Genomic DNA, 27,392 nt, shown 5'->3' on the forward strand with positions numbered 1-27,392 from the left:
TAAGAGCGCACAGAGATATTAAAATAGTGCAGGGTTTGAACCAGCACTTTATTTTATTGATAATTGAAACTGTTACTCACATGAGGCAAGTTAGACTGAAAGTAGTACTTTATTTTGCAGAAGTTTAGTGGGATTGTTTATTTTTGAAAGGGTGTGGGCAATGTTTCTTCTAAGTTTTGAAAGGCTATGTGTGCAAAAATGTTCTTTTGTGCAACTTTTTATAAACTGAGTTGAAATTTGTCACTGTGAATCAGAACAATACAGAAATCGAGATTTCATGTGTGCCCTATATTTTGCTGTGTGCGCAGGGTTCGTGATCTGTACGTGCGTTCACATGAGCACAGCTTAGAGGGAACAGTGGGTGGAGGTGTTTTTGTCCTAGCAGCTTTATCCTACTCATTTTGGACTTCCAACTCAGTCACCCGGCTCCTCTTGCTGTTCTGGTGCCATGAGCCTTCATTCAGATTCTGGATTTGGATTCTGGAATTTTTGCCTGCTTTTGCAAATGAAGGTGGCTTACAGCACTATCAGAATTCCTGCCCCAAAGAGCTTAATATCTAAGTGGGCACAAGAGCATTATTATTTAAACTAAAACCCACTTCAGAATTAAGATATTGGGGAGTGGACCAAGATGGCTGCATGAGTGGACGTCTCTCTCTACTGCTCCATTTGTTACCCTCAAGATTTCCTCTTAATTTATATCAAACTGAATTATGCCTCACAAGAAGAAAGGGAAAGTTTGGGTTTTTCCATCCGAACCCTTTGGATCAGCGTTCCATCTTCAAGCATACTGTCCTTACCTCGGATTTGGGGGTTTCAAGTCCCGGTGGCGTGGCGAAGAGAGGAGCTCTGTTTTTGCCTGGGGAAGCATCCTTGAGTCCTCCGGACCCACGATCACTGCTGCTGGTTTCTTCTCTGGGTGTTGCTGAGGCGCCGGGTGATGACCTCATTAAGCAGCCTCAGTTGGATGGAGCTGCCAGCGTTCGATCAGATTGGGTGTTGAATTTCCTCAGCGTTCCGCAGCCAGAGGCTCCCGTGGAGAGAGGAGCGGTTGGTGGAGTTATGTTCCTGGTTTCATCGGAGGGGAACGTGTGTGTGACTTGAGCTGGAGCTGAAGTTATTCGGCCCCCTTTGGAGATTAAAAAACCGGCCATGGTCACTCTTGAGTCCCTCTGGGACTTAATTGCAGGTATGTCTCTCACATTTAATGACCAATCCTGGCGCTTAGAGACTGTTTCTCAAAAGTTGGACTCAGTTGCAAAAGATCATCAGCAAGATTCTTCAGGAACATTATTCCTCTATCCCAGGTATTGTGGAATGATATTAAAAGTCTGCAGGCCTCTAACACTACAATTTTTTGTGAGTGTATGTCTTCCCTGAGAAGGCTAGAATCATTGGAAAACTTTTTGAGGCATTTAAATTGCGACTATTTATTTATTTATTTATTTATTTATTTATTTGAGTTTTTTCTATACCGGCATTCGTGATAAGAATCACATCATGCCTGTTTACAATAAACAAGGGGGTGTAATAATAGGTTACAATAAAAAGAACAAATAACAGGTGCTAAGTGGAAAAACAATTGCAGTTACAGTAAAACAAGGAAATGTACAACTAGGAGCAGAGAAAGGCGATAGGAATTTAACAGAATACATTTACCAAACTTTAACAGAATGCATTTGCAGATTTTATGGTATTTACTAGGTTATGCCATTTGCAATGTGTTATAGTTTTCTGGTAAGGGTAATGGCTGGAAGTTGGTTAGTGGTGAGTTAAGATTCATTTGGTGTCTGGAAAGGCTTTTTTAAATAGCCACGATTATTGAACTTCCCTAAGGTTCTTGGTGAGTTACCATGGATTACGTTTAAGAGATATATGGTTGAGCTACTCAGTTACATCGCAAAGCTTTTTTGGATATGCATCCTGAAGTTACTTTAGGTGCAAGTGTTTTGTTACAATATCCTGCATAATTAAGTTACATGATGATATGTACTGTATTTTTCGCTCCATAAGATGCACTTTTTTTCCCCCAAAAGTGGGGGGAAAATGTATGTGCGTCTTATGGAGCGAATATAAAAAAAAAAACCAAACAAAAATCTAACAACCCCCCCCCCCCCCCCCCCCCCAAGACCTGCCGACTTAATTTCCTACAACCCCCCACCCTCCTGACCCCCCCCCCCAGACCTGCCAAACGTCCCTGGTGGTCCAGTGGGGGTCCAGGAGCGGTCCGGGAACGATCTCCTGGGCGTGAGCTGTCGGCTGCCAGTAAACAAAATGGCGCCGACGGCCCTTTGCCCTCACTATGTCACTGGGACCGACCGCTGCTATTGGTCGGTCTCAGTGACATAGTGAGGGCAAAGGGCTGTCGGCGCCATTTTGATTACTGGCAGCCGACGGCCCAAGCCCAGGACACTGCTCCTGAACCCCCGCTGGACCACCAGGGACGTTTGGCAGGTCTTGGGGGGGGTCAGGAGGGTGGGGGGTTGTAGGAAATTAAGTCGGCAGGTCAGGAGGGTGGGGGGTTGTAGGAAATTAAGTCGGTAGGTCAGGAGGGTGGGGGGTTGTAGGAAATTAAGTCGGCAGGTCTTGGGGGGTCAGGAGGGTGGGGGTTGTTAATTTAAAGGGTTGGGATGGGGGTTTTTTTTGGGGGGGAGGGGTTCCCAGAGAAAGAAAAGTTTTCTGATCTGGGGAGTGGACCGAAATGGCCCTCCCCAGACCCGAAAACAAAATGGGGAGAAAAAAAAAAGCTATGCACTCCCCTAATTTGCTTCATAAGACGCCCAGATGCAGAGCCGGTTTAGCACAATTTTTTTTTTTTTTATTTTCCCCATCTGAATCCTAGGTGCGTCTTATGGTCAGGTGCGTCTTATGGAGCGAAAAATACGGTATATATTTTTTTTAATCCAGAGCAGTTGTGGGAATTTTTTAATGCTAGAGTGACAGTCCCTGTAATTAATAAATAGATCATGTGTGGGGTTATAATATAATGTGTATGGGGTTCTCTTTTTTTTTCCTTCCCTTTTTCTTCTAAAGTCTATCTTTATCATTTGAAAATATTAATAAATATAAACTAATAAAAAAAAATTAAGATATTGTGGTATCTATAATTTCCATTAGATTTCAGTCATGTAAAGAATTATTTTTATAGAATATCTCTTTACAGGTAATTTACCTTGTCTGTCTTGAGATGTATATAAAGTTCGTTTTCCATCAACATGCAGTCTAAATTAGCCATTATGTATGGGTGACATCTGGTGGCACCAAACGGACTTCTCTTCAAGCTGCAGAGTTTTGAGCTCTACTGGGCATGTGCGGGAGTTGCCTCATGATCCTTCTTAATTATTTTTTGTCTGAGCTAAAGCACAGACATGTACTTCATCTCTCCTCTATTTTTTTCTCTTAAACCTTATTTCCCTCAGAAAACTTTTTTCTGCCTTGCTGTTTCTGCAGCCACACAAACAGCACTTTTAAGTGCTACCTAAATAAATAAAATAAGTAAAAGGGAAAAAGCGAGTGTCTTCCCTCTTGAAAAATATCAGGCCAGAAGAAAAAGTCTACAGTTGTGAGTGGATTTAACAGCTGCCTGTGTGGGGAAAAATCATAGCCTTCACTGATGGCCACGAGTTTTGTTACCGCTGTCGGGTCCAGACCATGACCATAAAAACTGTGAAGCCTGCAAACAGATGTCCCCGCATTCACATTGCTCCAGGGCCTTAAAAATGGAAGAGCTGTGTAAATTTCCAAGAGTAGCAGTAAGTCTTTGTCCTGCAGTGCAGCATCGTCTGCCGCCTTGGGAAAGAATTTAAGTAAGTTGTTGAAGAACTCCCCCCATCTGCAAAGTTCAAAGCCATGGGGTCAAGATCAGCTGACCAGGTGCCATTGTTGTACAAGCAGTGGTACTCCCTTGAGCTGGACATATTTTTCTCAAAGAAACATAAACAATACTTATGAGATGCATCTGTGCAGGCCATGACTCAACATGGTGCATTGAAGCATGGTAAGTCTGAGGCTTCGATGCACAGCTACGCTGCAACAAAATATGTTAATATATGTAAAGCACAGCGCATCAATGCATCCAAAGCAATTAATGCATCTAACACACCGTGCATCAACACACCCGATGCATGACCCAGCAAAGCAAGTTACATTTGTGCACCCTACACTGATGCATAATGCACCTATGCAAGTCATTCTTTCTGGATTGATGCATTTGGACTCTTCTTATACAGCAATGTATTCTCCTCCTCATGTCCTAATGCACGCAATGCAAGCCAAGATGCATTTGACACACATTTCACCCTATGATGTCACAGGATTATCCTCGAACTCAAGATCTCCTTCTAGGACCCGAGAGGATTACCTATCCTCTTTGATCATTTTTTGGCAATGAATTACGGAATGTAAATATATGTAAATAAATTACACGGTGTTTTCTAGCCATCCAAGATCTACTGGAGAAGGAATCAGGTTGCCCTTATCTCCTCCATTAGTCAGAAAGCTAACACCCCCTAGATTGGTAGGGGGGTGTTAGCTTTTGAGACATGCCTTCAGTTAAAAACAGTGGATCCTATCTGCTCCAGTAGTACTGTTGTCCTCAAATAAGCCATCTATCACTATGCAAGAATCAGTTCTGGTTTCATAAGAAGATGTTCCTCTGCTTACCCCAAGACAAAAGACACAGCAGACTTCTGACCAGGTTGCAGGGTTAGTGAGGAGTTTCTTTACCTTAGTAGAAAAATAGATAGATGGAAAGCTCCATCCTCTTTTTTTTTTTTTTCAGCTCTTAATTGAGCAATGCCTCAAATTGGAGTCCCACACTCAATCACAGGTGTGTTTTCATCATCAGAACCTCATATTGGAGGCTCTTCATCTACACATTCAATTGCAGCGGAGTCCAGTCATTCAGAGACAATAGACAAGGCAGCTCCTCCAATGCTTCAATCGGAGGAATGTCTCTCTTCCCCTTCTTTGTCATCAAGAGACCTGGTTGAGTAAGCCAATACCCCTCAGAACAGATGAAGAATCAACTATCAACTAGAATATCATCAGATCCTTTGCTGGATCTTCCAGAGCATTCTTCTCCAGAAGACCTCACCTATTCTAAATTTGTTGAAAAGTTTGCAGCAGCACTAGGATAAAGACCCACGAACAGAACTCCTAGGTCTACTCAAGATCCTGGATACACCAGCTGAACCTGTCACTTTACCAGTTCATGACATTCTTAAGGAGCTACTCTTGAAATTGTGGGAAATGCCCATATTTTTATTTTTGATGTCTGAAAAGCTGAACCTCAAATTTTGAGTCCAATAGTCTCCCTGTTTTGGTGTGGTACACCTGCCACACCAATATGTCATAGTTAAGTCAACTTTGAAAAAAACAAAGAAGACGCACATTTATTCTATTTCCTCCCACCAGGCAAAGATCGGACTTCTAGACAATTTTGGCAAAAGAACATTCCAAAGCACCATGCTGTCAGCCCATATTGCTATCTGCCAGTTCTATGTGGAGCCAGTTCTATGTGGAGCATTACATTCATGATCGTCTTCAAAGCCCAAGCCCAAGCCCTACCTTCTTCAGATCAAAATATTTTACTGCAACCATTCTGGGACGCAGAAGAAGCAGGGTGACTTTTGCTTCATTCTATTATGAATCCTTTGATTCTGTTTCACATGTCTTTACAGCCTCAATTGGAGCAAGACATATGGTGTGGCTAAGAGCCAATTCTGTCTGAGATGATGACACAAAAAACTAGCAGACTTCCATGTTTAGGAGACAATCTTTTTGGCGATAAGCTCCAAGAAATGGTCTTGTGGATAAAAGACCAGAATTTAGCGCTACAATCCTTTTCTCTGGCTCCAGAACAACTTGCTCCATCATGATGTCTGTACTATATGTATAAATGTCCTTACTTCTTAATATGCAGGTTACCTTCAAACCTTCAAGATAAGGGGAGTAATATTTGCAATCAAAACCAAGCAACTATCGAACTCCTAACAAAATTACTGCTAGCAACATTTTTAAACGGTGAGCAGCCTTCTTGATAATTCAGACAATGCTGCTTGAACGTGCTTTGACTTTCGACTTCGCCATAAACGTAGCTGTGTGTTTTTCCCTGATGTTTGTGTATTGGTACCACAGTCCGTAAACGTCAGGGCTGTTGTGTGAATCAAATATCAAATCCCCTCCCCCCCCCAAAGCAGAGAGCGCTTTGCAGTTGCATAAAAAACATAGAAACATGGAAAATGACGGCAGAAAAGGATCAAATGGTCCATCCAGTCTGCCCAGCAAGCTTATGGTAGCATCTGTTGTACCATACAAGTCACCCCTTACTTAGTTTCCCAAAATGTCAGTCAGGGCCCTTGTTGGTTGCTGTCTGAGTCCAATTCCCTGTTATCTCTTGCCGTTGAAGCAGAGAGCAATGTTGGAGTTGCATCCAAAGTATCAGGCTTATTGGTTAAGGGTAGTAACTGCCACACCAGCAAGTTACCCTCATGCTTATTTGTTTGCCCCCCCCCCCCCCCATGCTTATTTGTTTTCCCAGACCGTAAAATCCAATGTCCTTGTTGGTTGCTGTCTGAATCTAATTCCCCTTTTCCTCTTTTTCCCCTTGCTATAAAAGCATAGAGCAATGATGGAGTTGCATCAACAGTATGAAGGTTTATTGGTAAAGGGTAGTAACCACCACAGCAGCAAGTTATCCCCATGCTCTCTTTTCTTCATTTCCATCCTCTAACTTTTAGGGATCCACTATGTTTATCCCAGGCCCCTTGGGAATTTTTCACCATTTTTGTCTTTACCACCTGCTCTGGAAAAGCATTCCAGGCATCCACCACCCTCTCCGTGAAGAAATATTTCCTGACGTTGGTTCTGAGTCATCGTCCTTGGAGTTTCATTACGTGACCCCCTCTAGTTCTACTGATTTCTTTCCAACAGAAAAGGTTTGTCGATTGTGCATCATTAAAACCTTTCAGGTATCTGAAGGTCTGTATCATAACTCCCCTGCACCTCCTCTCCTCCAGGGTATATAAATTTTGGTCCTTCAACCTCTCCTCATAAGTCATTTGATGGAGATCCCTCACCATTTTTCCCTCTGCCCTTTTCTGGACCGCCTCCATCCTGTCTCTGTCCCTTTTGAGACATGAAGGCTAATTGGTTAAGGGTAGTAATCCTCATGCCTTCTGTTAAGGATAATAACTGCCGTGCCATGCAGGTTACCCCCATGCACGCTTTTCTTCATTTCTCTAGCCTTTAGAGAACCACAGTATTTATCCCATTACTTTATAAATTTGTTTACTGTTTCCATTCTCATCACCTCTTCCGGAAGGGCATTCCAGGTATTCACCACCCTCTCTGTGAAGATATATTTCTTGATGTTAGTTCTGAGTAATCTACGCTAGTTTCATTTAATGAGCCCTAGTTATACTGTCTGCTTTCCAATGGAAAAACTTTGAATTTCTTGCATCATTAAAACCTTTTAGGTATCTGAAGGTCTGTATCATATCTACCCTGCTCTCTTCCAGAGTATACATACTTAGATCCTTCAACCTCTCCTCCTCCTAAGTCTTCTGATACAGACCTTATATTATTTTGCTCGCCCTTCTCTAGACCGCCTCCATCCTGTATCTATCCTTTTTGAGATACAGTCTTCAGAACTAAACACAGTATTCCAGGTGAGGCCTCAGCAAGGAGCTATACAAGGGTACTATCACCTCCTTTTTCTTACTGGTTATTCCTCTTTCTATGCAGCCCAACATTCTTCTGACTTTAGTTATTTCCTTGTCACATCGTTTCATTGTCTGCAGATCGTCAGACACTATTACCCCAAAGTCCCTCTCCCTGTCCGTGCACATTAGTCTTTCATACCCTAGTACATACAACTCTATTGGATTACTGCACCCCAGATGCATGACTGTGCACTTCCTGGTATTGCATCCCAGCTGCCAAATCTTTACCCACTCCTCAAGTTTTCTTAAATTATTTTTCATTCTCTTTACTCCTTCAGGCATGTCCACTGTGTTGCAGATCTTATTATCATCCGCAAACAGACAGACTTTACCTTCTATCCCTTCCGCAATGTTGCTCACAAAGATATTGAACAGAATTGGTCCCAAAATCGAACCTTGTGGCACTCTATTTAACACTGGCCTTTCTTCAGAGTAGGTTCCATTTACCTTTACATGCTGTCTCCTGTCAGTCAACCAGTTTGTAATCCACTCCATCTTGGTGCCCACTCCCAAGCTTTTCATTTTATTAACGAACTTCCTATCCTGGACAGTATCAAAACTTTGCTGAAATCCAAGTAGATCAGATTGAGTGCCTCAAATAACCAAGGGCATTTCGGGTTCTCAGCATTGTGTAATATGGATGCCGGTTGTGTTTCTCCCAGCCCCCTTCTCTTCTGCAGCATTTGCTGCTCTATCTGGATCCTTCTCACATTCCGCAGATCCATCTTAGAGGTATAATCTCTACTCAAGCATCAAGCAGTAGAAATCCTCTCTGCATCGCAACACAAGCAGGGTTTCTACTCCAGATACTTTCTCATCCCCGAGGAGGGGGACGAATTTCAACTGATCCTGGACCTACAGCTCCTCAACTAACATATCTCAAAGGAGAAATTCCAAATGAACTCCCTCAGTACAATTCTCTCATTCATTCAACATGATGACTGGATGTGTGTCCTGGATCTCAAGGTTGCCTATACTCACATTCCAGTACATTCAGCCCATTGGCATTACCTGCGGGTTCCAACAGGATTCATTCCACTACCAGTACAAAGTCCTTCCATTTGGCTTCTCCTCTGCTCCCAGAGTATTCATGAATGCCTCACAATATTAGCAACGGTTTACAAAAGTAACATAAATCAACAAATAATGATGGGTCACAGAGGTAGTATTCATAAACAGGCATTAACATCTATCAAATGAAATGAAATGTTCCAATTCATATTAACTAAAATTCTAGGACATAAAATAATATAACAAGTTTCACTTACTAGTCTCTTGTTGATTTTTTTTCCTCATGCTTCAATTAATATCTCTTGTCCTTCTTGTTATTGTAGATCTCTACATTCTGATGTTTTAGGTTCTATTCATTTTTGAATAGCCATGTTTTTAGCTCACATTTAAATCTTTCTGTCTGGTATCAAACGTATCATCTCAGGTAGAGAATTCCAAAGCTTTGGAACCACTGTGGAAAACACGCGATCTCTTACTTGCAACAGATGTGTGTTCCTTATTGTAGAAACAGTCAGTAGTCCTTAATTTTGAGATCTTCGTGTTCACTGAGGTATGTATGGTTGTAAAGTCATGCCTGTCATACCGGTGTTACTGGAATGAATGATTTTGAATATTAACGTTAATACTTTATAATAGATTCTGGATTGTACTGATAGCCAGCACAGTGAAATCAGCGAGGGTGTAATGTGATCAAATTTCCTAGTTCATAACAAAAGTCTTGATGAGGCATTTTGTAATAATTGTAATGGTTTTAAGAGATATGCAGGAAGACCATGTAATCAGGAATTACAGTAGGCTAGGTTTGAGAAAATTAGAGTTTGCAATATGGTATGGAAGTCCTCGAAAGTTAATGAAGGTTTCAACCAATGTAATATATTCAACTTGGCATAACTTGTTACTTTATTGATGTGCTTTTTCATAGTAAGGTTCTCAACTAGCTGGATACCTAAATCCCGTACTTGATTTGAGGGAGTAATTTGGAAATTACCCAAGTATAGAGCTGGTGGTTTAACTATCGAAAAGTTTCTACTTAACCAAATGATTTCAGTCTTTTTAGGGTTTAATGTTAAAGTTGCAATAGTTCTTGCTGTATTGCTTTCATATAGGTTGAAAGTGTTGATACTGTATTTTCAAATGATTTGGAGAATGGAATGTAAAACTGTATGTCGTCAGCATACAAGAAGAAAGTAATTCCTAAGTACGCCAGTAATTTACATAGTGGGAGCATATAAATATTGAATAGTGTTGCTGAGAGGGCTGAGCCTTGAGGGATCCCAGTATTAATATGAAATGTATCAGAAATGTGATTGTCCAATTTGACTTGGAGTGTTCGATTAGATATGAAGGAAGAGAACCATCTGAGAACACTTTCGTTGATTCCAATGTTGCTCAGCTGATGGCACAACAGGGTATGGTCCACAGTGTCAAAGGTGGCTGTTAAGTCGATTAGCACAAGAAAATAAGATTCTTCAGCATCAAACCCTCATAGAACAGGTTCCATTAATGAGAGGAGTAAAGTCTCAGTTGAACAATGTTTCCTAAATCCAAATTGATTTGGGAAGAAAATATCTTGGTTTTCCAAATGATTTACAAGTTGGGATAACACTGCTTTTTCAAGTACTTATAAGAGAAAAGACAATTTGGATATTGGATGATAGTTGTCCCAATTGTTGATTCTACTAGTTTTATTTTTTAGAATCTGTTTTATCACAGATTGTTTTGACCCATGTGGAACAATTCCTTCTGAGAGGGAATGGTTAATTATAGTTGTGATAGTTGGAATGATAACACTGTGTACGTGTTTCAAGGAACTGGCTGGATTTGGATCACGTGGGTGAATAGCATGATTAATTTTAGCAATGATTTGACTGATTTCAAGATTAGTTACTCTGTCTAACATGGACCACTTAAACAGGCCATGTGAATCTTCAGGTGCTTTTGTGAGAGAGCAGATAGGGAATTGAGTTTCCAACCTATTGATTTTGTCTAAGAAGGATGTGGCATATTCATTGCAAGTGGCCTTTGAGAATTTATAGTTTTGCGAGATGGAAGATCACGTGTCCTTAATTAAATGTTTAACAACATCAAAGAGCAATTTAGAATTAAATATTACCCCATTAATCTATTTTGCATAGTAATCATTTTTTGCTTTATTGGTTAGTGCGTGGTATATTGTTAGGAGAGATTTATATTTTCCTAGGGATTCAGATGATTGGCATTTCCGCCACTGTTTTTCTATTTTTTTAAGGTTCTGTTTAGTGCGTCTTAAATCATCATTGTGCCATGTTCTTATGTTTAGAGTTTTTATCTGGACAGGACTGAGGTTTTCTTCTATGTCATTAATCATCTGATCCCAGGAATCATATGCTGAGGAGGCATTGGCTTGATTTAGTTCAAGGCCCCTTATTTTCTATTGATTCTGCAAGTACCTCTGTGTCTATCTTTTTCCTGAAGGTAAAGATTTGATTTGGTTATATGGTAGCAGCCATCCACATAGTTCTTTTACCCTGGCTTCACATATGACAGATCCAGTTGGGTCTCAGTAGGATCAGGTCACTCAACCCCTGTCTTCAGTACTGCAGATAACACCATTGGGAATTGCATTGATGGTTGCGCCCTCAAGTACTGCAGGAAGATGTTCATTCCAGTTGACCCCATTTCATGTGAAGATTCACAGCTTTTAAAATACTTGCTTCACTGTTCTAACTTAGGCTTCACCACTGCCTCAGTGAGGGTGCCATAACCATAGCCATTTACCACACCTTGTTGAATTGCAAACCAATCTCCATGCATCTGCTCTTGTATCATTTCATGAAAGACCTCTATCATGTCAACCCCTCTCCCTGATATAGAAACCTCCTGTTTCGTGGGGTCTAAATGTAGTTCTCTCTCCTTTCAAGCCTCCTTTCAAACATTGAAATCTATTCCTATAATGATTTTGACTTTGAAAGTTCTTTTCCTCGTACCTCAGCGAGAAGAGTGAGCGAACTCCAAGCTTTCATCTATTACCCTCCTTATCTGCAGTTCTGTCACAACAGATTGTTCTAAGAATCTACCTGGAATTCCTACCAAAAGTAGTTTTAGCTTTTCATATTAATCAGTCTGTCATTCTACCTATTTTTTATACAAAACCTCATAAGCATGAGGACGAGAAACCCCTATATACTCTAGACTGTAAGCGGGCCCTATCATATTACAAAAGATGAACTCATCTTCATCATCAAACTAACCAGCTTTTTGTCTCATACAACCCTAACCGTCTAGAAATAGCGGTTGCCAAGCTGGCTCTATCCAGTTCGATAATTGATTGAATCCATTACTGCTATGACTTAACAGGATTTCAACTAGCAGATTCAGATAAGGTTCATCAAGTATGAACCATGGCTTCCTCTGCTCATTTCTGCAAGGTATCCATTGAAGATAACTGCAAAGCTGCAATGTGATCTTCAATTCTCACATTCACATCCCATTACTATCTTGATAACATCTCAAAGTCTGACAATAGGGGTAGACAAGCAGTTTTGTAAACTTTGTTCTCTTTGTAGTCTATTGTCCATGGTAGAGTCTAGTTTGCTTAATAAGTAATTGCTCCGCTGCAGCCCTCACCTTGGGATTCCCCAGTTATAATGGCTAATTCAGCCTGCTTATTAATGGAAAAAGCATATTTGCTTACTGTATACAGGATTTTCCATAGATAACAGGATGTTAGCCATGGAATACCCACCCACCTCCCTGGAAAGTTGACTACGCAGCTACATTTAGCTCTATTATTGACTGAGGAGGCTCATGAGGCAATGCCCATGTGGGAACTCCCACACATGCTCTGTAAAGCTCAAAGCTCTACAGCTTGGAGAGAGAGAGAGGTCTGTTCAGTGCTATCAGATGATGGCTAATTCATCCTGCTATCTACAGAAAACATCATTTACATTCAGCAAACATATTTTTGTGAGATGACTAGTCACTGACTTGCCTGACTTCCAGTGAAATGATTCTGTATCCTGCTATAGGTAATATCTCTTTTAGGGCCTAAGGCTTTTATTTTCCATTCTGTATCTTTGGCAATGAAAAAGCTTATTTAATCAAACTCTTAAGAAGCTAATCTGAAACCGTTCAAGCAATTGAGCAGTCTAATTAACTCAATGTCCCTGCCTGTTGAATAATATGATTTCAGGTTCTGTTGAAAACATATGTATCAAGTTTTAGTGCAGGCAGAATTGAGTTTTTGTGTTGGGTTGAATTTTAACTCTTAATCTGGAATAATGAAATATTTATTACCTTTCTGTGCACATGGTATCCCCTGTGCAATATTATTTCTTGCATGTTTATCTACAGTACCTACTAATGACTTTTCTAATTTTATCTCCGTAGAGTATGATATTCCTGGTTTTGAAAAGTTTGGGAAAGGTGGGACTTACCCACGAAGATACCATATTTCATATCATCACCAGGATTACAATGATGGTAAAGTTGAGAAATTTAACTTGCATGATGCATATACAGTAAGCTGTTAGTCTCATTATAATACATTGGGCACCCTTTGGGGTAGATTTTATAAAGGTTATGCGCGCCAGGCCTATTTTAAAAGGCCCAGTCATGTGAGCAAATCCCCGGAACGTGTGTATGTCCCGGGGCATCTGGGAGTGGGCAGGCAGGGGGCGGTCTGGGGCGAGGCTAGAGGCCCTCGGCACAGCGGCCATTTGCCATTGAGCTGGGGGGTTGCCTGCTACTTGTGCCTGCCTCTAGGCAGGCGCAACAGGTAAAATAAAAATTTGGGGGGGGGGGGTTTAGGCTAGGGGAAGGGGTAGGAAGGACAGGCTAGGGCAGGGGTGGGCAGTTCCGGTCCTCGAGGGCCACATACCAATCTGGTTTTCAGGAGATCCCTAATGAATATGCATATGAGAGAGATTTGCATGCACACTGCCTGAGTTGTATGCAAATCTATGTCATGCATATTCATTAGGATATCCTAAAACCTCGACAGGTTTGTGGCCCTCGAGGACTGGAATTGCCCACCCCTGGGCTAGGGGGTAGGGAAAGGGGGAAGGCCGCGGGCGTCGGCACACGCAAGTTGCACAATTGTGCGCGCCAACCCCCGATTTTATAAGATGCGCGCACACATGGACACCTGCACGTACTTTTTAAAAATGTACCCCTTTGCCTTTAAAAGAAATGTGTGCAGAAAGGGCTAATCTAGTTCCTGGTACCCTGTTTCTTATTCCTTCCAATGGATTTACTTTCAGTCTGCCAGCTAGAGCTATCACATTGGCCAAATTCAACTCTTCAATATTATGGGGTATTTTAATAGGTGCTCTGAAGAAAATCACCCCCTGCATTATCTTCTGTTAGGTTTTAATTAAACCTTTTGGCAGAAGTAGGAGCCTGTGCACAAAGCAACATATAAAGATAAAATGACATTCTTTCTGAAGGGTCTCCCTTTTTTGTTGAATGACAAGGGAAGCCTGTTTTGTAGAGAGAAATGCTTTGGGCCCATGCATATTGTTTTAGAACAAGAGAAAAGTTTGGGATCAATAGTAAATAAATAAAATTATAAGACTTAGGGCTTGATTTATTAAATGCTTTTCTCATAGACATGGAATGGGAAAAAATCCTTAGTAAATCAAGCCCGTATTATTCCAGGAAATGAGTTAATAAATATATGGGAAACTGTGATGAACTCTACAGGGAAATATAATTTTGGTTAGGCGTTTTTATATAGAACCCTAAACCAGGGTGCTTTACAATAAATTGCATGCAGGAGTCCATCCCTTTTTCAAAGGGCTTACAGTCTGAGTACCTGAGGTAACTAGAGATAAAATGACTTGCCCAAGGAATATCAGCAGAAGAAGCAAGATTTGAACTCTGGTCTCTTAGTTCCTATCCAGTTCAATTATGAGATTTGTCCTTGACCAAAAGAGAGAACCAGTTGAAATGTGCTTGATTTGGACATACCAAAGATTGTGTGTGAATAGGGGTATTTATTCTACAAACATGAGAGAGGCAGATGTGTTAATAGGTTGGGTTTGGACACATCAGAATCTTCTCACAGAATGCTTTCGATGAATTCACATTGGTAGGTCATGTATATCCAACTTGTAAATTAACATAATGTTTTCCAAAATGTGTGACTGCTTGTGCTGTGTCTGTTAGCAAAGCTCTGTCCTTCGTGGTAGGGGCATCTCATAATTCTGATCAGATTTCAGGCCATATGAGGTGTTGACTGTTGAGCATATCCTGGTTCAGAAAGCCTGCTTATCGGCCTCAAAGGTCCTTATGTCTTGGACCAGTGTGGTTGAAAGCCACAAGTGATCATGAAATGATACATTCAATAAATTGATGTAACATTAGTCTTTCTTCAGGTGGGTAGTTGGCGTGTAGTACATAAATGTGCATGTACCATTTAAGTACAGTAATAAACTACATTTTGGAGAATTTCTGACTATGAACGCAAGAAATTATATCACCCTGCTAGAACAATAAATGAGACCTGCTCAACCCAGAGATCATTATAATTATTGCCCTATTTTTCTGGATTTTCATTCTGGGCATCTTATTATGGAACAGTGATTCATGATATTCCTTATTATCTCTCATGGCAGGGCGTAAAACGTTTCCAAGGGCCAGAAGGACTCAAGGGAACAGCTTTCGTTCTCCAGTTAGCTTCAGTCCCACAGATCACTCACTGAGCACAAGTAGTGGAAGTAGCGTTTTTACACCTGAATATGAGGACATCAGGATGAGGAGAAGAGGAAGTGACATAGACAATCCAACCCTCTCAGTGATGGACATCAGCCCACCCAGCCGCTGTAAGTTGGGTGTAATGAATAGGCTTTATATCTATGTGGGAAGATATAATCATCTTTATTATTTTTGTTGCTTTTATTAAAATTCTTCTACACCTTCTCAATTAAAAATAATCATCCAAAGCAGTGTGAAGCTTCATAAATAAAATACAGTAGTATAAACTTAAAGAAAACCAATATAGTCAGTTAATTCTCTCCATCCAAAGTAAGTACCCTTGATAACCACATTAAGGGCCTCATTTTCTAAAGTATCGCAGGCCTGCGATACTTTAGGTAATGAGGGGCGGGGGGTCGACCTGGGGGGGGGGGCGGTCCTGCGCTAGCCGGCAGCGATCGCACCGCTGCAGTGCGATCGCTGCCGATTTCGCACCCAATAGCGCCACCATAGAAGGTGCAGCTATTGGGCGCGAACTCGGACGTGAAAAGGCCCTTACCTTTTCGTCGTCCGCAGCGTCTTCGCGGAGTTGGCCCCGGTGACGCCCCGACTTCTCCTCTTCCGGGGCCGACTCCGCCCCCATCCTGGTATCACACGCGATAAGGGACATTTCGCGTGCAAGTCACTTGGAAAATGAGGCCCTAAGTCAGAAACTTTATGGATTTGTCGCAGAGAAAGACTACTGCCATTTTTGCCCAAAGTAAGGGATTTAACACCTGCCTCAAAGGCAAATGTCAGAAGTTTAGGAGTGTAGCTAGATAGAAGCTTGAGTACAAAAACCCAAATTTTGTCAGGGAGGATAACTTTCAAAACTGCTTGTGCGCGCCCATAAACACGTATATATGGGTGCACAGTGATTTACTACTGCGTCTTATTACCTGTGTGCAAATGATATGCCCAGGTTATGAAATACAATTACATATGTGCACAAACGTGCGTAAAAACCATGAGCCTCACAAGTTTGAACTTATCCGGAAAAGTAGTGGCACTTAGCTGGATAAGTTCCAATTTATGCAGCTAAGTAGCGGGACTTAGCTGGATAAGTCTGAAAAGTGCTACTTGTCTCACTAATTAGCATTTTTCCGACTTATCAGAGTATGTAAGATAACCAAATAAGTCTAAAACAAAAGCGCTGTTTGTCTAAGTAGCAACAAAAGCTCTACTTAGCCAGATAAGTTGGAATTTAACTGGATAAGTGTGTGCAAATGATTTACCTGCATATTTATACTTCAAATTTTAAACATTTTACTCACAGATGCATTTACCCCCCAAGTCAGCTTTTTTTTTTATTCTTTATTAAGTTTTGGCAATTTTACAAGAAAAACCTTGCATTTCTAGAAACATCGCAATACCAACAGAAGAAATCTTTTCAAATCAGAACAGGCAAAGAAAATTGCTTCATAATCCACATTATGGGGAGAAAAACATAGGAAAAAAATACTTTAGGAAATCACTAGAAATATTCCTTATTAATGGTCCATCCTAACTCCCTGTGGCTGATAAACATATCATTTTGGAGTAGTTTTATTTTGTAAGAAATTTTCTAACTGATTGGGATCAAAGAAATTATAATTGTTGCCCCCCACTTACATGGAAATCTAAGCAGAAAAGAAACACCTAGTGCCTGGACTTCTTAATAAGAAACATCTTCCTACGAACCTGTGTCTCTCTAACAACATCTGGGAAAACATTTATCTTAGCACCAAGAAATAAAGTACCTTTCATGAGAAAAAATAATTTGAGTCCATTGTTAATCACATTCACAAGCAAAGGTCACCAGCAATGTAGTTCTGTCTTTAACATCTACAGTGGACTCTTCTAAGAATTTTGTAAGATTTAGTAATTTCTCCCTTGCGACCAATTCTCTCTCTGTAATCCCACCATGATCAAATGATTTGTTGCCTAAGATATAAAAAGCATTAACCGTCTCAGGGATGGACTCTTTTGAGATTTTCAAAAAATCAACATAGAATTTCTTAATCATCTCAAATGGAGAAAGTAAAGAACAGCAAGGGAAATTGAGAAATCTTAAAATTATATCTTAGAATAATTTCCCATATTTTCTACCTTCCTGTTTAAAGTTTGGTTATCTCTAAACAGGGATACCGTAGTATCATGTAATTTATTACAATCAGCTGTAACATTTCCTATCTTACTTTCTATATCAGCAATTGTTTGAGACTGTTCACTAATTGAACCAGATAAAACCCCATAAGATCCCAAAACATTATCAATAGGTAAAGAAAGAGCTGACTCCAAATTGATAATAGCAGACCATAAAGTGTCTAATGTTATTTCAGCAGGTTTAGCCATCTTGCAAGGTGTCACCGGCAAGGGAACTTCTAACTCCTGGGACTTCACCTCCAAGGGTTGATTGGGAACATTTGTTATGTTAACCAAGTCTTCCCTAGTCCCCAGAAACCATGTATTAGGCAGCTGCAGTGGGACTGGACCAGTAGGGCTAAGAGAGAGTGTAAACTCTCCATGAGTGGAACCAGATGGACCTGAAGCTCCAAGCTCACTTGAGCCCATTAATGAGCTAGTGAAATTAAAAGTTTCTAAACCAGGTTGGATAGACCCGAGGGGTAGATTGAGAGGCAGGAGGGAAGCTCCTCAAAGTATCTTTTCTCTTCTTACCTATATCCAGGTGCTGAAACTTGGGGAAAAAAAAGCGAAGAGACTTCCAGATAAAAAAAAAACTGGCAGAAGGGTCGCACGCGGCATCTGTGTGCGCCGGCAGCTGTGCACCGCTGCACGCCGCGCTTTAACGGCGTGACCCCGGTCTTGTGGTGACATCAGCAGTCTCACTGGCAGGTTTCCCGGATGTTAGGGAGCCGGTAGGGAAGTCTCCAGGCACTCCCCCCCCCCCCCCAAGGTCAGCTTTTACACACATAAATCAGGGGATTTCCTAGTGTGTAGACAGATGGACTCAGGACCAGTGGGTTTATGCTCCTCTGCCAGCAGATGGAGATGGAGCAAGCTGACGTCACAGTATATATATTGTCCTGCAGGGACCCCAGCCTGCTAGTATTCTCAGTCTTCAGATGGTGGACATGCATCTCCCTATGGGGATTACTTTGAGCTTTTTGAAAGGAGAAATTTGAAATTCTAAATTCAGGAAAAGAAACTCCCTCTTTTCTGCGGTGATACCTAAAGGTCCCTCCCCCAGTTGAGAATTCCTGAGGCGATTTGGTGGTCCCTCAGATGTGTGCCTTGGTGCAATAGCTGGGTTTCCCAGCTACTGCACCAAGGCAGCAGGTGCAGGAGGCTGAGTGTGGTGGTGACTGCAGATGCTCTCCCCCCCCCCCCCCCCCCCTGCAGCCGGAGACCATCTTTGTACTCAGCCAGTAAACACTGAACTCAAGTTTAAAAAAAAAAAGAGAAAGTTTTATCTGAATTGGAGACAGGGGGTTTTAGGACTTCCTCTGGTCTCCATTCTTGGCATGTTATGCTGACAATGGTTCCTGCTGCCATTGGGGTTGGGGAACTAGGCAGCCTGGCAGGTTGAACGGCGCCCCCGGAGGGCTAGGCCCTGCATGGTAGGCCGCAGCGACGGTTTTCGCGTGCTCTTGTGTGTGTTCTGCCCTCTGTAGGCTGATGGTGTGTGCAGTGTGTCAGCACTCTGCACGCGTTTGCGCTCTGTTTTTGGGCACGTTTTTTAGGAGCACAAACATTTTTACGTGATTCACTTGGTGCACAGGTTGTGCGTGCGCCTTAGTGTGCTTTCTTTTTGGCGCTTATGTATTGGGCGCATTTCATTTTTGAGCGTAAGCTGTTTTGAGAGACGTTTACCGCAACGCTGGTAAGTAAGAAGCTTAAGCATCTTCCTATTTGTGCTGCCTGTCAGATTAGGGCTTCTCAGCCTGACCTTGCTTCTAACCTGTGTCAGCGCTACTCAGACGCTCAGGAGCATTCTCTTCCTCAGATTTCCTAAGTCTTGTTCTTCCCATTCTGATGATGGGTTGATCACGGCCTTCACTGGGGGGATCCCAGATCTTGGTTCTCCCTTGACTGACACCTCCGCTGGCAAGGGCAGTTTTGTGGGACCTCCTCTAGTTCTTTCTGGGCTTCATCTGGACTCTGCTGCTTTTTCTTGGGTGGAATTTTTTCAAGGCTTACAAGCCTTTCTTCTGGCACAGTTCTCCGCTTCCCCCATTTCTGTCCGGTTGGACCTTCAGACAGTGGCTCCTCTCTCTTTCAGTCATATGCTTAAGTGCTGGGGCTCGCCTCGGCTCCTTGCAGGTGTTCCCGACAGGAATCTGGATGGCACTGATAAGGTTGATCCTGATTCCCTGGAAGATGGGGAAATTCCTCCAGGGCTAGAACCATGTGGTCAAACATTATATTGGTAAGACGGTATATAAATATTTTAAATAAATAAATAAATAAATGTTGCAATTCTTTCTTAGAGATGAACTGCCAGCCCTGATTTCCCAGACCTTGAAACAGCTGGGTGTGTCCCTGGTTTGAATGTTTTGTCAGGGCCAAAGAAGACTCCCATGTTGGTTTCCTTATGTAAAGCCTCTTGGTTTTTCCTGGTGATGGATGCTATCCAGGAATTGATTGATCTGAAATGGGATGCCCCAGAGACAAATTTTAAAGGGGGTTGGACATTGGAAGGCGTGTTCCCCCCTGGATCCAGCTGTGAGAGAGCGTTGCGTTTTCTTAAAGTGGATGCTCTGGTATATGCATGTCTAAGAGGACGTCTATCCCCGTAGAGGAAAGAGTGGCCTTGAAGGATTGAGGCTATTCTTAAGCAAGCATTTGAGGCAGTGCTGATGAATTTACAGATTGCCTCCTGTTGCACCCTAGTGGCAAGATCTAGTCTGCTTCTCGCTCAGGAGGTTGATGAGTCTGTAGGGAATTCCAGAGCGGTTATGGAGCCTGCTGCTGCTTTTTTAGCAGACATAGGCTGTGATTTCATCTGGACCTCGGCCAAAGAAGTGGCTTCGGTGATACCGGCTAGATGTCAACTCTGATTGCGAAATTGGCCAGCTGACACAGCTTCCAAAGCCAATCTTACCAAGATGGCCTTTAAAGGCTTGCTCTTGTTTGGGAGCAAATTGGAGAAACTGGCCAGTAAGTGGGGCTAGTCTCCGGTGCCTCGGTTGCTGGAGGATAAAAACCAGTTACAGCGCCCCTTTGGTATGAGGGGTCGTTTCTGGGGTTCCAGGCATTTTCATCCCTACAGAGGGATGATCTTTCAGTGGACTCGACCTTTCAGTAGTTCTCAGTCCTTTTGTCCACTGCAGCCCAAGAAAGGATCAGGCTCAGGTGGTGGACCTTCCCGAGCTCCCAATGAAGATTTGCCGACCCACCTTCCAGAATAGGAAATAGGTGGGCGTCTCTCTCTCTTTTATCGGAGATGGGTTGAGATCACGTCAGACCAGTGGGTCCTGGAGGTGATATGCAAAGGGTATGCACTGGAATTTCACAGTATTCCTTGGGTTGTGTTCATGGTGTCCCCTTTCCACTCCCCACAGAAGAAGCAGGCAGTGGAATTCATGCTTCAAAGGCTCCTCAGACTTGAGGCTGTGGTTCTGATGCCCACGTCTCAAGAAAGTATGGGGCGATATTCCATTAATTTTGTTGTGCCCAAGAAGGAGGGCTCCTTTCGTTCCATCTTGGATCTCAAAAGGGTCAACAGTCGCTTGAAGGTGACTCATTTTTGAATGGAAACCTTATGCCCTGTAATAATAGCGGTGCAGTCGGGGGAATTTCTGACTTCCTTGGACCTGTCAGAGGCTTATCTTCATATTCCCATCCGATTGGATTACCTACGCTTTCTACACTTTGCGGTGCTGGGACGCCATTATCAGTTTTGGGTGCTGTCATTTGGTCTAGCCACTGCTCCTAGAACATTTTTCAAGATTATGATGGTGGTAGTGGTGGTGACCTTGCAGAAAGAAGGAATCCTGATGCACCTGTATTTGGGCGACTGGCTGATTCAAGAGCCAGTTGGGTGGTGAACCTGACCAAGACCAATCTTCAACCATCCTAGTCGTTGGGTTATCTGGGGGTCCAGCTCGACACGGGACATGACAGAATTTTCCTACTGGAAGTTCTGACAGTCCTACCTACAAGTATTCTGCTTGTTGTCAGCTAACTTGGAAGTGGTGCCATGAGCAAGGGCACTTATGCATCCTCTTCAGTGCTCTCTGCTATCTTATTGGAACCCGTGGTCTCCAGGATTATGCGGTTCGGCTCCACTTGCTGGTGGAAATCTGCTCCTGCCTCCAGTGGTGGTTGCAAGAGGATCATCTGAGAAAAGGAGTTCCCTTGTCCTCTTTGGCATGGTTGGTACTTATGACAGATATGAGTCTCCATGGTTGGGGGGCTTACTGTCTAAAGTTAACGGCCCAAGAGCGCTGGAATGCCAACGAGTTCTGCTGGAACATCGATCGCCTGGAGGCCTGAATGGTATGGCTGGCATGCTTGTAGTTCAGCCACAGGCTACAGAATCAAACGGTTCACGTGATGTCTGACAATGCAATGACGGTGGCCTGTATAATTGCTAGGGAGGAATCAAGAGCCAGCAAGTGTTGCAGGAAATAGACCAGCCGATGGAATGGGCAGGAGATCGTCTGCAGATGATCTTGGCCTCTCACATTGCAGGAAAAGACAACATAAGAGCAGACTTTCTCAGCAGGGAGAGTCTGGACCCAGGAGATTGGGTGTTGCCAGCCGAGGCGTTTCAGCTGGGGCCTTCCATTCCTAGACCTGTTGGTGACTTCTCAAAATGTGAAGATCCCTCACTTCTATAGTCACAGGAGAGATCCAGGGTCCCTGGGAATAGACACTCTTGTACAGGTCTGGCGGAAGACAGATTGCTTTATGCCTTTCCTCCAAGGTCCTTGCTGGGTAGGATAATTTGCAAGATTGAAGGCCACAGGGGGATAGTACTCCTGGTGACACTGGACTGGCCCAGGTGTCTGTGGTATGCAGATTTGCGATGACTCCCGGTGGGGCCCCCCCTTCATCTTCCGCCGCACATGGATCTGCTTCAGCAGGGACCAGTTCTTCATGAGGATCCAACTCAATTTCGTCTTATGAATTTGGCCCTTGAGAGGACTCACTTGTTAAAGCTTGGTTATTCCTCTGCAGTGATTGCCACTTTAGTCTGCGCTCGCAAGTTCTCCACTTCCTTGGCTTATGTGTGGGTTTGGAGAGTTTTTGAGGTCTGGTGTGAGGAGCGGGGTGTTCTTCCTTGTTCAGTTAAAATCCCTCTCATTCTGGATTTTTTGCAGGATGGCTTGAATAAAGGCTTGGCCCTTAATTCTTTGAAGGTGCAGGTTGCAGCTCTTGCTTGTTTCAGAGGCCTGGTGAATGGTGTTTCCTTGTCTCATCCTGATGAGCCCGTTTTTTGAAGGGAGTGAAGCACCTTAGGGTCTCCCTTGAGGTTACCAGTTCCATTGTGGAGTATTAATTTGGTCCTGGACATTTTTGGCGGGCCCTGTGTTCCAACCTCTGCCTAGCCTTTCCTTACAGTTGTTGACTTTGAAGATTGTGTTCGTGGTGGCTATATGTTCTGTGCGTCAGATTTCTGAGTTGCAGGCCTTGACTTGGGGATCGCTGTACTTTTTAGAAGAATAAATTCTACTTTTAAATTGGAGAAAAACTGAGTCTTGCTCTCCTGTGGTGACACCTAAAGGTCCCTCCCTCAGTTGAGAATTCCTGAGGTGTTTTCCAAGATCCCTCAGAGGTGTGCCTTGGTCCGGTAGCTAAAAGGCAGTGGGTGCAGGAAGCTGAGCGTGGCGGTGACGGTCAAAGCCCTCTCCCTCCACAGCTGGAGACTGTCTCTGTACTCAGCCGGTAAGCGCTGAGCCCAGGTAAGGGGAAAAAAAAGGATTACCTCCTGATTCAGAAACATTTGGAGGGGGTTTCGGTAAGACTCGCCGAGCATATAACCACCAGGAACACCGTTTTCGAGATTAATAACCGCAGGATGCTGCGCAGCGGCCGAAAGGAGGGCCCTGCCAAAAACTCCAATACTAGATTAAGGTTCAACAAGGGAACCAGCCTCCATAAGGGTGGCCGGAGGTGCTTCACTCCTTTCAGAAAATGACCATGTCCAGATGAACCAACAGGCAGGTTCCGTTCACCTCGCCCCTGAAACAGGAGAGAGCCGCTACCTGGACCTAGGAGGAACATTTCCCTCTTCCATAGATCTGTTGAAAATCTGCAATAGAGGATCCAGACCTGCATGTCTTGGATGGACCTTGGATGGGCAAAGATCTAATAAACAATAAATTGCTAATGTTTGCACTAAAAATTGTTTAAGCTGCAATCGACATAGATTCTACAGATTGTTCGAAAGTTTGTTGAGCTTCCTCTCTTCTCGTTCAGTGGCAACATTAATAGAGCCTTTTGATTTTCATTTTGCCTATAATTATAATTTTCTTAAAAAATGAAGTGCTGAAACTGCACTATCCAGTAAACTCATCATTTAAATGTATTATGTATTATTTCGGGAATATTTAATTACAAACTAGTTGCTTCTTTTCTTGAAGGCAAACCAGGTTCACCTTAATATCTCTTCACTTGTAACAGAACTCTGTATTGCCTGAGTCTTCTGGGACATTTTATCGCTTCAAGGCAGTATCTATTACCAGAAATAGTCGAAATGGCAGAGCCAGTCACTCTGCCCTCTTCCTTTCTCCAGCACATTGTTACAAGTGATATTCTATAAATAACATAATAATTCCCTGTTAATGGTGGTTGTATGGGGATTTTTAAGTATAAAAACATACAAGGATTAAAAAGAGAATGTTCTCTCTGGTTACATTTTATAGTGGGAAAACCTGATCCTGCAATAAGAAATGACTGGGACCTAGGACAAAATATTGAAATACTTAATGACCGATCTGACATTCCTTTATGCTTTAATGCTAAGAGGCCTTGTCTTGAACATGCACTGTTATTTCTAATGCATTTTTTAAATCAGAAAATCCTGGATATGGATTATAACCAAGGAATTGGATAGAGGAAGAGCGCTCGATATCATATACTTGGATTTCAGCAAAGCTTTTGATACGGTTCCGCACAGGAGACTGGTGAATAAAACGAGAAGCTTGGGAGTGAGTGCCGAGGTGGTGACCTGGATTGCAAATTGGTTGAAGGACAGAAGACAATGTGTGATGGTAAATGGAACCTTCTCTGAAGAGAGAGCGGTTTTAAGTGGTGTACCGCAAGGATCGGTGTTGGGACCGGTCCTGTTCAATATCTTTGTGAGCGACATTGCGGACGGGATAGAAGGTAAGGTTTGTCTTTTTGCGGATGACACTAAGATCTGCAACAGAGTGGACTCGCCGGAAGGAGTGGAGAGAATGAGACGGGATCTAAGGAAACTGGAAGAGTGGTCGAAGATATGGCAGCTGAGATTCAATGCCAAGAAGTGCAAAGTCATGCATATGGGGAGTGGAAATCCAAATGAACTGTATTCAATGGGGGGGGGAAAGGCTGATGTGCACGGAGCAGGAGAGGGACCTTGGGGTGATGGTGTCTAATGATCTGAAGTCGGCGAAACAATGCGACAAGGCGATAGCTAAAGCCAGAAGAATGCTGGGCTGCATAGAGAGAGGAATATCGAGTAAGAAAAGGGAAGTGATTATTCCCTTGTACAGGTCCTTGGTGAGGCCTCACCTGGAATACTGTGTTCAGTTCTGGAGACCGTACCTTCAAAAAGACAAAGACAAGATGGAGGCGGTACAGAGAAGGGCGACCAGGAAGGTGGAGGATCTTCATCGGATGACGTACGAGGAGAGATTGAAGAATCTAAATATGTACACCCTGGAGGAAAGGAGGAGCAGAGGTGATATGATACAGACTTTCAGATACTTGAAAGGTGTTAATGATCAAAAGACAACGACAAACCTTTTCCTAAGGAAAAAAATCAGCAGAACCAGGGGTCAGATTTGAAGCTCCAGGGAGGAAGATTCAGAACCAATGTCAGGAAGTATTTCTTCACGGAGAGGGTGGTGGATGCCTGGAATGCCCTTCCGGAGGATGTGGTGAAGACCAGAACTATGAAGGACTTCAAAGGGGCGTGGGATAAACACTGTGGATTCATAAAGTCAAGAGGCTGCCAATGAAGAGTGGGTGACTCGCCAGAATGATGGCTACTGCCTGGAGTCAATACCCTTATTAAATAAACATACACAGGCTTGACTCCAACATCGCTCTAAGCTTCAACAGCAAGAGGAAATGTGGAAAAAAGGATTCACACTCACAAAGAGGGGAGTAGCTGGCTTGTTACGGCGGTTACTACCCCAAATCAAATAAGCCTGATACTTCACTTTCAATGCATATACAGCATAGTTCTCTGATTCAACGGCAGGGGAGAAGAAAAGAGGGTTCGCACTCACAAAGCGGGGAGTAGCTGGCTTGTTACGGCGGTTACTACCCCAAACCAAATGGGCCTGATACTTCACTTTCGATGCACATCCAGCATGGCTCTCTGCTTCAACGGCATGGGAGAAGACTTATACGTCACGCATATCCAGCATAGCTCCCTGCTTCAACGGCAGGGGAGAAGAAAAAACAACCAATAAGGGCTAATAACATAGTCTGGGTAAAACAAATAAGCATGGGTGCAGCTTGCTTATTGCGGCGGCTACTACCCCAAACTAATCAAGCTAGATATTTCACTTGGATGCAGCTCCATCACTGCTCTCTACATTAAAGGTGGGGATGGAAGGGAAATAGAACCAAGAGCTAAGAGAAACACATAAGTATGAGAGAAAATATGTGTGAAGCTTGCTGGGCAGACTAGATGGGCCATTTGGTCTTCTTCTGCCGTCATTTCTATGTTTCTATGTTTCTATAACTTTGAACATTTATTTTTCCAAGGCACTTGTTCTGGAAATTCTAAATTGGTGCACTAAGAGGTGGCATACGTAATCATGTTTTATTTGCTTTTTACCTTTTGGTTGAAATGTATTCCTATATTTTATATGTAGGAATGAATTATCCAGGTTCCAGTTTAACAGTTTGAGTGTCCTAGGAGCATAAAGTAATTTTGTGTTTCCCCAGTCTGATATGAAATAAAACTATAATTGAAGTAAAATGCAGTAAGGAAGCTGACTGAATGTAGATATGGAAAACTTTTATGACTGACTGTAGAGAAACTTGTGATTTTATTTTCTCTGCTAGTTATGTTTTCAAGTATTTAGGTTTCTTCTACACGGTTTATCATATAGGTGAATGTCTCAAATATTTATAACCCTAGAGCTAAAGAGTTATTTTATGGATAAGATTTAACTAAATATAAAAATCAGTTTACACAGTAAGAGTATAATTTGTAATGCTGGATAGTTAAATTACCCTCATGGATGTCTTTGAAAATAAATAGTGTAAAGGCTTGATTTGTTAAAGGTTTTATAACCCTCAGTTTAGGATTTAAATAGAAATTGACCATCATTTTAAAATTCCCATAATTATATTTTCAGCACCGCGAGCTCCAACTAACTGGAGACTAGGCAAGCTGCTGGGTCAGGGTGCATTCGGCAGAGTGTTTCTATGTTATGATGCTGATACAGGAAGAGAACTGGCTGTTAAGCAAGTTCAGTTTGACCCTGACAGCCCAGAAACCAGCAAGGTAAGAAACACAGTTCTTTTAAAGGCTTCACTGCTGGAGAGATACTGCTATGATTGTAATGCTTTGCTACTGGACTTATTTTCTTTGCAGGCCAGACCGATGCTGCCATCTCTAGATGTATAGTGTCTGTGGGTTTCTCCGTAGACAAGCAGAACTATATCAGCCATACAAGTGGATGATTTCATCTGACAGCACGAAAATGCACTATGCTCTCTCAGAGCTCAGAAAGGCCTAGAAGTCTCTTCTGAGCATGAATGAGTATTCCCGTGCAGCTGCTTCCAAGTGAGCTCCTCAGTTTTTATTTCCATCCAAGCAAAAGGACTAGT

The 27,392-nt window shown here is 42.7% G+C and overlaps 1 protein-coding gene across 2 annotated transcripts in view; it reads left to right on the forward strand.

Moving 5' to 3' along the window:
* MAP3K2 (mitogen-activated protein kinase kinase kinase 2) overlaps positions 1–27,392 on the forward strand; it is a 222,912-nt gene that overhangs the window by 166,900 nt on the left and 28,620 nt on the right. For both annotated transcript variants that reach the window (XM_029605132.1, XM_029605131.1), the window contains 3 exons: positions 13,104–13,196; positions 15,332–15,538; positions 26,918–27,066. In XM_029605132.1, the coding sequence (XP_029460992.1) occupies positions 13,104–13,196; positions 15,332–15,538; positions 26,918–27,066 (449 nt within the window). The remainder of the gene's footprint in view (positions 1–13,103; positions 13,197–15,331; positions 15,539–26,917; positions 27,067–27,392) is intronic.

The sequence above is a fragment of the Rhinatrema bivittatum genome, chromosome 6, assembly GCF_901001135.1.
Source record: "Rhinatrema bivittatum chromosome 6, aRhiBiv1.1, whole genome shotgun sequence".
Classification (NCBI taxonomy): Eukaryota; Metazoa; Chordata; class Amphibia; order Gymnophiona; family Rhinatrematidae; genus Rhinatrema; species Rhinatrema bivittatum.